At 49.8% G+C, this 14,095-nt stretch overlaps 1 protein-coding gene across 1 annotated transcript; it reads left to right on the top strand.

The window, feature by feature from the left end:
• Positions 1 to 6,458: 6,458 nt before the first annotated feature.
• On the top strand, positions 6,459 to 13,393 carry KLF10 (Kruppel like factor 10). The gene is made up of 4 exons (XM_032316446.1): positions 6,459 to 6,916; positions 10,053 to 10,286; positions 10,397 to 11,309; positions 11,792 to 13,393. The coding sequence occupies exons 1-4, from the start codon at positions 6,881 to 6,883 to the stop codon at positions 12,049 to 12,051; spliced, it is 1,443 nt and encodes a 480-aa protein (XP_032172337.1). The 5' UTR covers positions 6,459 to 6,880; the 3' UTR covers positions 12,052 to 13,393.
• The last annotated feature ends 702 nt before the right edge of the window (positions 13,394 to 14,095 follow it).

The raw sequence follows: 14,095 nt of genomic DNA, 5'->3' as shown, positions 1-14,095 counted from the left end.
CTGAGCTGGAGGCAGACACTTAAGGACTGAGCCATTCAGGTGCCCCTTTTATTCCTGTTTTGTTGTTTGTTATTCTTTTTTTTTTTAATGATCAGCATGTATTACTTTGGTTAAAAAAGAAACAAGGCAATGAGGCTATTTTTACTTTGTAAAAGTCAAAATGTTGAGTAACTCTATTTTACCACTAGTTGGAACCTCGCTGAGCCACTTACCCACCTAACTGGCTTCGTACCTCTTAGGGAAATAGGAAAGTGGAAAAAATTTAATTTTGTATAAAACAAATTCTAGCATAAAGTGCTGTAATATACCATGGGCTTTGTATAGCGGGTCAGATTAGGTCCCCCGGATTGTTAAAGCACACGGCAGCCCTTGGTGCTTAACAGACCCACCATCAAACTGAGCGGCCTTCCTTCTTCCCATTACACGTCTATTTCCATCCCAGAGAGCTCACTGGAGTGCTTGGTGTGGGGTGGGGGAGGCTGTGTCTTTTTCTTCAGATCTATATACTTTCCGTTTTTCCAAGTTAGTTCTTACTCCAGTAGTTCTTCCTTTCCTATTTCATCCGTTTTTCTAGCCCTCCTTCCTGGGGCTTTCTCCCAGCTGGCTTACCTTTTTTTTTTTTTTTTTTGAGTATTCTTATAAGATGAATATTTCAAACACTGTGGCTGCCATTTCAGCACTGAAACACTCACACACCCACCGTTTCAGTGATTTCTTGTGGCACAGCAAACCACCCCAAGACCCAGGGATACTCCTACAGGCAGAAGAGGGGGGATAGTGCCTTCCCTCCAGAAATGCTGTGTGGGTTGCTCTTCCACAAATCATTCTTGATTCTTTGGGTCAGGACTTCAAGTAGAACTCATCTCTGCTCCAGGCTGTGTCATCTGGGCCTGCTTGGCTGGTGCTGGAGGGTCCCCAGTGGGCCTGCTCACGCATCCGGAGTCCTGGGTCTGGCTGTCCACTGGGGCGCCTTGGTCTCGTCGTGGCCATTCTCCGTTCAAATGTTCTTATTCAGGAGTTTAGCCTCTGCCTCCTGGCTGGTTTCCAAGAGGATGAAAATGGAAGCCTCCAAAGGCTTCTTAAGACCTTAAGGTGTGAAGTCCCCCAGTGCCACCCCCCTGATTCTCTGGGTCAAAGGGAGTTACAGGGCCAGCACCCATTCACCAGGTTGAGGACACAGATTTCACCCTAAATGCAGGAATAGCAAAGTCACCTTGGAAGAGGCTAGGCAGCATAGAAGAGGTTGTTGTGACTATCTTTAGACACAATCTACTCAACATAAAATGTTGAAGATTTTATTATCATTTTTATTTACTTTATTTAAAAAAAAAAGATTTTATGTATTTATTTGACAGAGCAAGATGTAAAGAGAGAGAGAACATAAGCAGGAGGAGAGGGAGAGAGAGAAGCAGGCTTCCCACGAAGCAGGGAGCCCAATGAGGGGCTCTGTCTCCGGACCCCGGGATCATGACCTGAGCCGAAGGTGGCCGCTTAATGACTGAGCCACCCAGGCGCCCTACCATTCTTTTTTTTAATTAAGCTGTACACCCTGTCTGGGGCTTGAGCTCACAATCGCAAGATCAAGAGTTGCACGCTCCACCAATTGAGCCAAGCATCCCTGAGAGTTCAAAAAAATTTTTTTTAATTTTAATGAGCTTAAAAACCACAGTAATTAGTATAATTAAAATTATAAATAATATTCGCTGGTCAGAGAGGATGTTTTTCCTAACCTGTGTGACACTTTCACTTTCTGAATCAGCCCTTGCTTGCCTCTCCTCTCTACTTTATGTCATAGTAGACCAAGAAATTGTAAGTTCTGGGGATGGAGGAGAAGTCCTAGCCTGTCACCCTTCGCCAACATTTCACCACATGGCTCCAGCCTCTCAGCCTCCCTCTGGAGCCTGCAGCTCTCCAGGGACCCACCATCAGTTCTCTTATCTCTTGTTTACTCTTCCTAAGGGATTGCAGCTTCTCCTCTGGCTTCAGTGGCCACCTATACCCTGATTCCTCCCAGATTCTAATCTCTGGCCCAGATCTTTCTCTTCTGGGCTCCAGACCTAAAATTTCAACTGCCTCCTGGGTATCTCTATTTGGATGTCCCACAGGTCATCTTATCTTTATATGTCCCAAATCAGATTTGGCATTTTATTCCTCTCCACGAAAACCTAGCTCCCTATGGCCTATTCGTTGGGCAACAAGGTTCTGTTTCATCCAGTGAATCAAGCCAGAACCTGGCAATCCTCCTCCACATCTCCCTTCTTCTCAGGCCTGCTTCCAGTGAATTGCCAAATCCTTGTTTCCTGTGATTTCCATTCTGTTCTTTCCCCGCCTGCCACCAGTTTTCCTCCTTTAGGCCAGTATCATCTTTGCTGCCTGCATTATTGCGAAAGCTTTCTCACTGGTGTTAGACCTCCACCCCTCTGGTCTGTGCTCCACACTGAGCCAAAATGGGCTTTCTGTACCATCACTCCTTGCTAAAATATGTCAGTAGGTCCCCATTGTCCTCAGGATAAAAGTTCTACTTCCACATTCCTTAGCATGTCATGCAGAGGCCCTTTCTGTTTCCCTTAAACACCCTAAGCTCCGCATCCTACTTTCAAATCTGTGATCCAGACAGTTCCAAGCATCCTGAATCCCCAATGATCTCTCTAGTCTCCACCTCTACCCTCCTCTGCGCTCTCTTAGGAATCAGCTGAGGGAAGCCTTCCCTCATCCCTTCTTTGGCCCTCCTAGGACACTCTATGCACACCCCTTTCCTAGCATTTACCACACTCTAGAGTCATGGTGGCCTCATATATTTACTTCTCCTGCTATTCTGGAAGCTCCTTCCACATAATTATATTGCTTTTCCTCAGTGTTCAGCTAGTGTCCGGCATATGGTGGGACAATGGGTGAATGGTGATGATACCCACGGACTTTCAGGAGCAATGAGAAGATGCTGTCAGTTTCACTATGGGTTAATTCCATAACTCAGCTGAGGGCTCTTTACATGTCAGCCCCAAGGCCACTTCCTTCATTATTCTGATGAAAGGAGAAACCAGCACCAGCAGCAGGCAGGGTCAGTGGCCACCTAAGGTACTGCTTACTACTGCCCAGAACGTTTTTTTAATCTTGCCCACAGTGACAGTTTTCCATGTGTGGTCCTTCTGTGACGCAAGGTAGGGATAAGGTATGGAAGGATCTGTACTTCTGCTCTAGGTGTTTGTCTACATTCTGTCTGTAACTCCTTTGGGTCTTCACAGACAACCTACAATTTTATTTCCTCCATTAAAGAAATCTCGAGTGCCTCAAATAGAACACAGTGGGCCAGAAAGATTGCAACATGGCCACCACCTGAAGGAGCTCAGATCTTGGTGTAGTAGAAGTAAAATACTTCTTGCAATAAGATGTGGTATGTGCTCCATGCCCAGCATGGAGTGTGGACAGAGTGCTGTGGGAACAGAGGACAGTGGATTCACCTTGAAGTTATCAAGGAAGGCTTCAACAAGGTGGCAGTAGAGCAGAGGAAACCAAAAGAGCCTTTCAGAGTTAAGATATACATTTTTTCCAAGACACCAGGGCTCCTGTTACACTTTAAAGAAAATCTGTATTTCACACTGTGGCCTATAATTTCCTCAATAATCTGGCTCCTCCTGCCTCGCTCTCCAACCCTGCCCTCCCCCATCTCCCACTTCCCCTAGCACCCTCCAAACTTCTAGCCACACTGCATCACAGAGCAAACTCCTTCCTGGTAGGACCCTGTGATAGCTGTTGCCTCTACTCAGGCACATTGTTCCTGAATCTGCCTCTCCTCTCAGTAGGTTTTTAGTCCCTTCTGCAAAACAAGATTCTCTTATCTCCTAAATCAAACCATAGTCATAATCACAATCATTGCGATTCTATGTGTTATAGTTAGCTTCACCTTCATAAGTGATTTAATAATATATAGAGAGAGACAGACAGACAGAGAGACCTGTCTTTGTCTTCCCGTCTAGGCTTTTTGAGAGCAGGGACCTGGACTTTTTTGTTCCTTCCCGTCGTCTGGGTACCTGGGTACCTAGTAGGTGTTCCGTAAATACCTGTTGAACGGACTGGATAAATGAGCAACACAGTATTTACTGAATGAGGACATGGCTTAGAGATGTGCAATTGTACCATATGTTTGAGGAACAGCAAGCCATTTGCTATGGCTTTGGGCAAGGGTATGTCTGGGTGGGAGAGGAGGTTGGAAGGGTGGGGAGACCATACAGCTCTGAATGGAACAGCCTCTTATCTCCTAGGCAACAGGAGTCACAGATCCTTTTTTTAAGTAGGGGGTGTCATGATTGGATCGTGACTTTGAAAACACCACTCTAGTGGCTGTATGGAGAGTTTGGGCACTAAAAATCAGCTGGGGTGGAGTTGGAGTTTGGGTGGGGAGACTGCAGATTATTTAATCCAAGGGAGAGTTGATACTGAGTGACCAAGAGTTACAATCGAAGGACAGAAATGAAAAGTGAGGAAAAAGATATTTTAGAGGCAAAACTGTTGGGATCTAAGGACCAACGGGATCCAGGACTTTGAGGGAGAAGGTGAAGGCCAGATGGGAGATGATGAATCCATACAGGAAGGAGCAGAAATGATTTTAGTTTTGGTAATGTTGAGTCTGAGGTGCCTGAGAACATCTTTCTCTGAATCTCTAGGAATTGTGCCACCACCACACTGTTCCTCCTACCCCTTTTCTCTTTTCTTTCCTGTTTTGAATCACTCCCACAAGCCATGAATGCTCCCTGCTTCTCAGCGTGCTAGGACATCATGCCAGCAGGCCCCACATTCCTGAAGAAGGGACTGGGTCCAGACCTGAGGGCTGGCTGGCTGTGGCCACCCGAGGGGGCGGCTCCCTCACAGGAAGGAAGGCTGGCCTGTGGAGGGGGTGGCTCCCTGACAGGAAGGAAGGCTGGCCTGCTGGTTGGGCACAGAGGGGAGCTTCCACTACTGCAGCAGGTGCCCAGGGCCAGCTGCTCCAACCCCTCAGGCTCACATCAACAGGATGGGACAGCCCAGGCGGAAGGAAGCCTACAGGAAGGGACACCCCTGCAGACAGAGTGGGGGCATGGGGTGGAGGGGAGACAGGAAGAGCTGCCTGGGCTGCTGAGCTGGTGCCCCTCCAGCTGATTCAGGAGAGGCACTGACAGAAACCCATTCCATCCCCAGCCCTGGTCAGCTGTATTATTACTGGTGTTGTTGGCTATCCTGGGCCTTGGCTAAACCAGAAAGAAACACTGGAAGACGTTCATGCATTTGCCAGTTTCTGAAATGATTCCCTTCCTACGCTCATTCTGCGGTCATTGGGAAAGAAAGGTCACTGGCCTTAGCCTTTCAGTTAACGCGGAGAGATGAGACGGCTTGAGGAGGGGCAGTGATTTGTGCCACGTGTTCAGCCTGTCCAAAGGAGATAAAATCTCCAGTTTGCTTTCAGCTGGGTTATCACTGCCCAGCTCTCCCAACAACAGCTGCTGTGAACTGGCACGCAACGGCCAAAATAGGGCAAACTCGGGACGAAAACAGTCACGGGCTCCAAATCTGAGGCCCTGGCTCTCCTCCGACCCCCCCCCCAGGGGGTCGGAGATGGGGTGGTGGGGTAGGGGGGGGTGGGTGGCGCCTTAGAGGGGGCGGTGTGTCTTTGACCAGGCGGGCATCCCCGCAGCAACCCCAACCCCAGGTGCGCTTGGGCGCGGGGCGGGCGCCGGGCAAGCCTAGGAGACCCTTCCCCACGACCAGTTTCCAGGCAGGCGCTTCCGGAGGCCTTGGCCCGGAGTGGGGATGGGGTCTACCTTTGAAACAGCCGGTAGACTGCAATTTAAAGTTTACATCAAGCTCAAAACTCGATTCCGCAGTCGATCGTCCGCGCAACAGAAGGAAAAGAACTCGAGTCTATAGCCCCTCATCACCCCATTGGTCCAGTTCTCAAGGCTTCTTGCAGTCCCCACACCGTTCTCTCGGCGGCCTGGAGGAAGGATGGGCGGGGAGGGCAGGGGCGGGCACTACTGCCGGCAACGCAGAAGGGGAGGGCGAGTCCGCTCCGGTGGCCGGGGCGTGGGCGGGGGGGCCCCCACAGAGGCAGGTGTCGGCTCAATGACAGGGCTCCCCGCCCTGCCCTCCCCGCCTCCGTGCTCCCCACAGCTTAGCGAGGCAAAACCCAGTAAATGCTCGAGAAATGCAGCTCAGTCGGTCAGCGGGCTCTGCTTTCTTGCCAGACGCCTAAGAGGACGGCGCTTCCAAATGCAAATCTCTTGGCTCGGGCGCCTTGGCGAGCAGCCGCCGCCTCCCCCGCCCGGCTGCCCGGCGTCCCGCCCACCCCGCGGCGGGACAAGATGGGGCCCCGAGGAGAGGGGACGGGGCGGAGCGGGCATCCCTCCCCACCTCCCACGTGGGGCCGGCCCTCCGCAGGGCCTGGGCGCGCCGCCGCCGCGCCTCCGGGCTAGGCCCCCGCTCGCGGCACCGCCCCCTAGGTCGGAGCGGAGGACGGCAGGGGAGGGTGGGCGAGGGGTGGGGGGTGTCACTGAGTCAGGTGGCGTTGGGAGTTCCCTCGGGCTGGGCCTAGGGAACACGCTGCCGGGGATTGTGTACACGCTCCACTGACACAAGCTTCACGCTGCCGGGCAGCCGCTGATCACGCGTGGCCCCGGGAGCTCATTGGCCGACGCCTCACACACCTTTGTCGCTGATTGGCCGGCCGAAGGCTCCGCCCCCACCCCCGCCCGCGGCGCGGGGCAGGCAGAGAGGCTACCTGAATGGGGAGGGGGCAGACGGCGCGGAGCGCGGCAGCGGCGGGAGCGGCGTCGAGTGTCTCCGGGCGTCCGTCTGTGGCCAAGCAGCAGAGCAGCCAGTCAGCTCGCGGCCGGCGGCCAGGCAGCCAACCATGCTCAACTTCGGCGCTTCTCTCCAGCAGGCTGCGGTAAGTCACCTGGGGATGCCCCAGTCCTTCCCTTCCTCGCTGCGTCTGAGGGGCCAGCCGGGGCACTAGCCCCGAGCCCTTGACATCAGCGGCGCCTGCTGCAGCGGAGTCCTGGGGGAGGAAGGGGCTTTCTGCCTGCACACTGGGTATTGGTGAGGGCGTGTGTGTCACGGAGTGGGTCGGGACAGGCGGATTGGGATCTACAGCCGAAGGGATCGGGGTCTTACTCAAGGTGTCATGAGGGGAAGGGGTAGCTCCGCTGGGAGACTTGAGGCAGATGAGGGGGAGGATAACTGAAAGGGTGCGAGGAGGGGGCTGCTGCCCTGGCAGCGAGGACAGGGGAAGGTGTGGAAAGGGAAGGGGGGTGACAAGGGGGCTACCCTGCACCTGGCACCCAGGAGAGATGCCGCCGTCTGGATCAGGAATGCGACCCAGGGCGGGAGGGGGCTGCTTACTGGCATTTGAGGGGCGGGGTGTCCACAGGAGAGGAGAGGGGGCTGCCCCTCTCGGGGGTCTGAGCCGAGGTTTGTGGTACTGGGGCTGCTCAGCAGACAGCCGGGCCCGGGGGAGGGGGCGCCCGGCGTGGGGGAGGAGGAGTGGCACGTGGGCCCCGGACCACCCGGGGGGGACGAGGAGGTGCGCCCCCGGACGTCGGCTGGGGACTCCCCATCCCCCGCGGGAGCAAGTGGCCGCCTTCTGAGGACCCCCTCGTTGGGGGGTAGGGAGATGCCTCGGGGATGGGAGGGTGGAAAGCGGGAGCCAGCAGCGGGGCGGGGGATGTGGGCGGGGGGAGCCGGGGCCGCGAGACGCGGGGGCCGCGTGTCGAGGCGGGAGACGCGGGCCGTGGGGCCGCGCGTCTGGAGCCGGAGCCTGTGGGGGCTGCACGTCTGGGAACCCGTGGAGACTCGGCGGGCGGAGATGGAGCTGCCGGAAACCGCGGGGAGGGGGCGCAGCGTCTGCGGGAAAGACGGGGTGGTCTGAGGTCCTGCGGGCGGCGTGGGCGGGAAGCGCCGAGGGCTCGGCCGGATCCCCGGGGGCTGCGGCCGGGAGGAGGGCGGGGGCTGGGTTTCCGCGGGGACCCGGCTCCTCCTCCGGCAGCTGAGGCGGAGGCCGGGGGATGGGCCGGGAGCGGGTGCGCCCAGGGAGCTTCTCGTCCCGGAGTGACCCAGCCCCGGCCTCCGCCAGGGGCGGCAACGAGGCCCAGCCCCGCTGTCGGTTCCTAAGGGAACGGCGGCTCTCCGGGAGCGGGGAGGGGCGGGCGCTCCGGGAGCCGGCGCCCGCGGCCCCGCCCCTCCCCGCGGGCTCGGGCGCGCACTGCCGGGCGGTTGGCGGCGGTGCCCGCGGCCCCTCCCCCGGGCCGGCGCGAGGGCGGGGGCCCGCGGGCTCAGGAAGTAGGTGAAAGGTGACGGCGCGGCAATTCCCAGTTCACGTTTCCTGCGCGGCCGGGAGCAGCCGCTGATCACGCTTTGTTCACATGCCTCGCCCCCTCCTCCCCCGCGCCCCCCACCCTTCACGGTCCAGCCAATCCGGGCCCGAGCCGCCGGGCAGGCTGGCCAATGGCGGGGGCAGGGGCGCGGGGACGTGCGAGCGGCGAGGAATGTTCCCAGTGACTCACCCGCGAGCCTCATTGAGGTTAGGGCGGCCCCATCCGTCTGTCCCCGCCAGCGAGGATCTCCCCCGCCGTCCGCCCCCGCCCCTCGTCTGCCTCCCCCGCCCGTGCCTCCACCCGTTCTTCCCTTTCCTGCCTCGCGCCCCACTCCCTTTCCTCCCCTCCCCGCTTCTCTTCCTGCCCTTCCCAGCTCACACTCCCCTTCCCTGCTGGCCTGCCTTTTCTTTTCTTTTTTTCTTCTTCTTCTTTTTTTTTTTTTTTTTTGCATTGGCGTCTTGGGGCTTTTACACATACAGGCGCTGTCCGTTGCAGCTTACATAAAGGGGCGCGCGATTATGCAATAACCTTACTAGTGAAATTTCGAGAGCTGTGGCTCCTTTTCTGAGGATTTCAACATGAAGGGTGTATGCATTTTTTTTTTTTTAAACAAGCATTGAGAATAATACCTTGCAGCGTAAAGAATGCTTTTCGGTATTTTTACACGATCTCTACTTAGACCAAAAGAATGGGATCACATTAATGGATGATGGGAGGTGGTGGGTGGTACCATTTTTTTTTTTTTTTAAAGAGCAGTTCAAGGAACTTTAATATGAAGCATTAAACACTTGATGGAACAATACAAATAAATGCCAAGCATGTGCTGTCATTCTTGTCGTCAGTAATTTTAAAAATTAAAATACATTCAATTGGACTATTGAAGACTCATTATAGTCAGTTTTTTTGCAGATTCTGGGTAGAAGATTAAATTTTATGATTGGTCATTTTTTAGTAGTATTCCATTAGCTGGTCGGAGTTGTGCATAGCAAACCATTGTGTGAAAAGGAACACAAACATGAAGAACCTGAAGTTTCAATAAAGCTTTGGGATTTTTCCACATATTTCAATGTATCTCTCTTTACTGGAGATAATCAAGCTGTGAAAGATTTCAAGTAACCTAATGCAGTAATTTTAAAGAGCGGCTGAGGATTTCTGTGCTGTTGACTTTATTCTAAAGTGGAAAGTGACTTTCCAAAGGTCAGATCCATATCATCAGGACAGAGCTCTGTGCACTACACTTACCCTTTTTAAGAAAGGTGTGAGGTCCGCCTCCCAATTAGGAACTGGTATCTCAAAAGTCCTCATGCCACACCCGTAGTACTGAAAAAAGAACTTTTGTGGAGACTTCCTTTAGTTATTTTGTCTGACCTCAGTTGCAAAGGCTACTCTGGGAAGAATATAAAATTTCTAAATCAGGTTCTTTTTTTTTTGGATCATATATGCATTGCTATCTTTAGCCTTGGTCTCCTTAATGGCAATGATGTGCTCCTTTCTCCCTTGCAAGGATATCAATGTTCAACCCTAAGTGCGAAAGAATGAAAATGAAGATTTTATTTTTACCATTACCATTAGTTGGGGTGAGAGAAAATTATTTCAGAAACTTGGAAAGTTGTGTAAATTGTAAAGAAAAAAGTTTGCATGTTGCTCTATGTGTTACTTGGATGACAAGAATATGCTTGTAATCATTTGATCTTTTTTTTTTTTCTTTAGGAGGAAAGGATGGAAATGATTTCTGAAAGATCAAAAGAGACTCTGTTTTCATGGAACAAAACTACAGAAAAGAGTGATTTTGAAGCTGTAGAAGCACTTATGTCAATGAGCTGCAGTTGGAAGTCTGATTTTAAGAAATACATTGAAAACAGACCTGTTACTCCAGTGTCCGATATGTCCGAGGAAGAGAATCTACTCCCGGGTACACCTGATTTTCATACGATCCCGGCATTTGTAAGTATTCCTGTTTTTAAGTTGAGAATGCAGATGACAGAATATTTTTTATCATTTACACAATGAACTTAATTTCTCATGCCCATTGCCTGTATATTTTTCTTTTCTAGTGTTTGACTCCACCTTACAGTCCTTCTGACTTTGAACCCTCTCAAGTGTCAAATTTGATGGCATCAGCGCCATCTACTGGACACTTCAAATCATTCTCAGATGCTGCCAAGCCTCACATTGCTGCACCTTTCAAAGATGAAGATAAGAGCCCGGTATCTGCCCCCAAACTGCCCAAGGCTCAGGCCACGAGTGTGATTCGTCACACAGCTGATGCCCAGCTGTGTAACCACCGATCTTGCCCAGTGAAAGCAGCCAGCGTGCTCAACTACCAGGACAATTCTTTTCGAAGAAGAACCCACGTAACTGTTGAGGCTACAAGAAAAAACATCCCCTGTGCAGCTGTGTCACCGAACAGATCCAAGTGTGAAAGAAACACAGCGGCAGACGTTGATGAGAAAGCAAGTCCTGCACTTTATGACTTTTCTGTGCCTTCCTCAGAAACCGTCATCTGTAGACCTCAGCCAGCCCCTGTGTCCCCACAACAGAAGTCAGTGTTGGTCTCTCCACCTACAGTATCAACAGGGGGAGTGCCACCTATGCCAGTCATCTGTCAGATGGTTCCCCTCCCTGCCAACAACCCTGTTGTGACAACAGTCGTTCCTAGCACTCCACCCAGTCAGCCACCAGCTGTCTGCCCACCTGTTGTGTTCATGGGCACTCAGGTGCCCAAAGGCGCTGTCATGTTTGTCGTACCCCAGCCCGTTGTTCAGAACCCAAAGCCTCCAGTGGTGAGCCCAAATGGCACCAGACTCTCCCCTATTGCCCCTGCTCCGGGGTTTTCCCCTTCCGCAGCAAAAGTCACTCCTCAGATTGACTCCTCCAGGATAAGAAGTCACATCTGCAGCCACCCAGGATGTGGCAAGACGTACTTTAAGAGCTCTCATCTGAAGGCCCACATGAGAACACACACAGGTACCAACCACTTCTTGTGTCTTAGAAAGTTAGATTTGTATTTTTAGGCCATGATCACAAATATGAATCAAGCATGTTAAAGAAGAGCTTCCTTTATTAGCCAGTTCAGTGGCTGATACTACCACTACAAGTTCCTGCAAAAGATTTCCTCAAAGTGTTTTTGTCTTAATTTCTCAAATGATTCTTAAGTGTCTGAGTAGCTTAGTAAAGAATCTGTAAAGCCTTCGTACCATAGTTGAAGTCAGAAAGCCTTTTTATTTTTGGCTTTTTATAAAGGGAAGTTTTCTATGAATGTGACAGAGTGAAAGTTGAAAATAGAGCAGTACACATGTTCACTTAAACAGTTGATTCATTTAGTAGCTTTTATTTTGAAAAGATTTTCTTTAGATATTTAACATGTATATCTTTAGATATAATTAGATATGTAATTTCCAATGATTTGGTAAATACATGTAATGATGATCTGAATTTCTTTGTCTCAGGAGAAAAGCCTTTTAGCTGTAGCTGGAAAGGCTGTGAAAGGAGGTTTGCCCGTTCTGATGAACTGTCCAGACACCGGCGAACCCACACAGGTGAAAAGAAATTTGCTTGTCCCATGTGTGACCGGCGGTTCATGAGGAGTGACCATTTGACCAAGCATGCCCGGCGCCATCTGTCAGCCAAGAAGCTACCAAACTGGCAGATGGAAGTGAGCAAGTTAAATGACATTGCCTTACCTCCAACCCCTGCCCCCACACAGTGACTGCTCAGAAGGTGAGAAGCAGAAGTAACTTTGGTCACAGCCAGGAACCAGTGGTGATGTAAAAACGCTTCCACTGCAAAGTCTGTGGCCCTCCAGTGTGGGCCAAGAGCAGAAGCCCTACAGCCTGAGGAGAAGGCTCGGCCTGGGTTAGAGGACAAGAAGTGCTGCAGCCGCAAGCAGGTCACAGAGTGGCAGGATTCATTTCTTATCACATAAGAGAGATGAGAAAGCTTTTATTCCTTTAAATATATTTTGAAGGTTTCAGATGAGGTCAACACAGGTAGCACAGATTTTGAATTTGTGTGCACAATTTATTACTTCATTTTCACCATTTATACCTGAGACCAACTTTTCAATGTGATTCTTCTAAAGCACTGGTTTCAAGAGTAGAGAGACTGGAAATAAACATTACGGTACAGAGACGGAGATGGAAAATTGATTTGTATTATTATGAATATTGGCATCTTTTCCTAGTTACCTTGTTTACTATTTCTAGTCTTTCCAGTCAACTTCGTGGATGTAGTTGTTAAATATATCTAGAACTAGCATTTTTATACTTGCTAACATTTGGAATTAAGCAGCTGTATATTGCTGAAGAGGGCCCAAAGAATTGGAATCCTCAGTAATTTAATTGCTTTGAGGTATAGCTACAATTTTTTTGTGTGTTTTTGTTTTGAAAGTTTAACAGATGACTGTATCTCGGCATTTTATTATGCTTTGAACTTTTAGTTTGCCTGCAGTTTCTTGTGTAGATTTGAAAATTGTATACCAATGTGTTTTCTGTAGACTCTAAGATACGTTGCACTTTGTTTAGAAAAAAATTTTTGAAGATAAAAATATATTGTAAAAAAGGGATACCAAGAATTTTAGATAACTCCTTGAAAAAGATGGCTTATGTCATCAGTAAAGTACCCTTATATTATGAGGATGTAATGTGTGCTTTATTGAATTAGAAAGTTAGTGACCACTATTCACATGGACAGATGTCCTGTTAATTTATAGGAGTTTTTCATTGGGAGGGTTGGGGGGAGGTGGAACTGGATCAATAAAAGTTGGTTAAAACATTCACTTCAGTTAACAGTATTTCTGTTATATTCTGTTGTATAGTGGATGATATACACCGTGGTAAAACAAAAGTAAATTGTTTAAAATATATAGCGAAAAATGGCACTATATTCCCATTTAACGTTTTTCTCTTGGATATTGATTTCTGACATCAAAACTTGGACCCTTGGAGAACAAGAATTTTCTTTTAATAAAAACTTTGTGATTTACAATTTGCACAACATTTCTTTTGTTGTACTTTATATCTTGTTTACAATAAAGAATTTCCTTTGGTATATTTACTTGGTTGGTTGCATTTGTTGAAAACCATTCTCAGTCTAACCATGACAGTGATCACTTATGGTACTATCCAAAGATTTAGTGTCTGAATTTCTCTAGGAGCTTCATTCAAATTTAGAACTGCAGGAGTATATCCCTAACACGCATCAGTTTATAGAGAGTATACAGAGTGAGGCCTGGGATCCACATAGTCATTGAGATAATTTGCAAGCCTGCCCAGCTAAAAAACCAACACATTTTAATTTCTATTTTATTTTTAAAGATTTTATTTATTTGACAGACAGTGAGAGAGGGAACACAAGCAGGGGGAGTGGGAGAGGGAGAAGCAGGCTTCCTGATGTGGGGCTCAATCCCAGGACCCCAGGATCATGACCAGAGCCAAAGGCAGAAGCTGAATGACTGAGCCACCCAGGTGCCCCTAAACCAACACATTTTAATCCTCAAACATTCTTCAAGACAGTTGGGTGATTTGGGATTGAAATACATCTTTGGTTCTCAGCAGAACCTTAAGTAGCATTAAGTTAAGGGGCATACCACAGTGAATAATTACAAGCAATGAGACTGCTGCAGCAAATGAAAAGGAGCCTGACCTGTTAAATAGAGTCTAAATTACTCACACCTAGAAGTTAGATTAGCTCGGGTCATTAAGTGAAACCTTAAATGCAATAAACATACTGGTCCTCAAGCTGTGTGAAAGGTA

This window comes from Mustela erminea, chromosome 16 (assembly GCF_009829155.1).
Source record: "Mustela erminea isolate mMusErm1 chromosome 16, mMusErm1.Pri, whole genome shotgun sequence".
NCBI classification, from domain to species: domain Eukaryota; kingdom Metazoa; phylum Chordata; class Mammalia; order Carnivora; family Mustelidae; genus Mustela; species Mustela erminea.
This window is presented reverse-complemented; position numbering and strand designations above follow the sequence as displayed.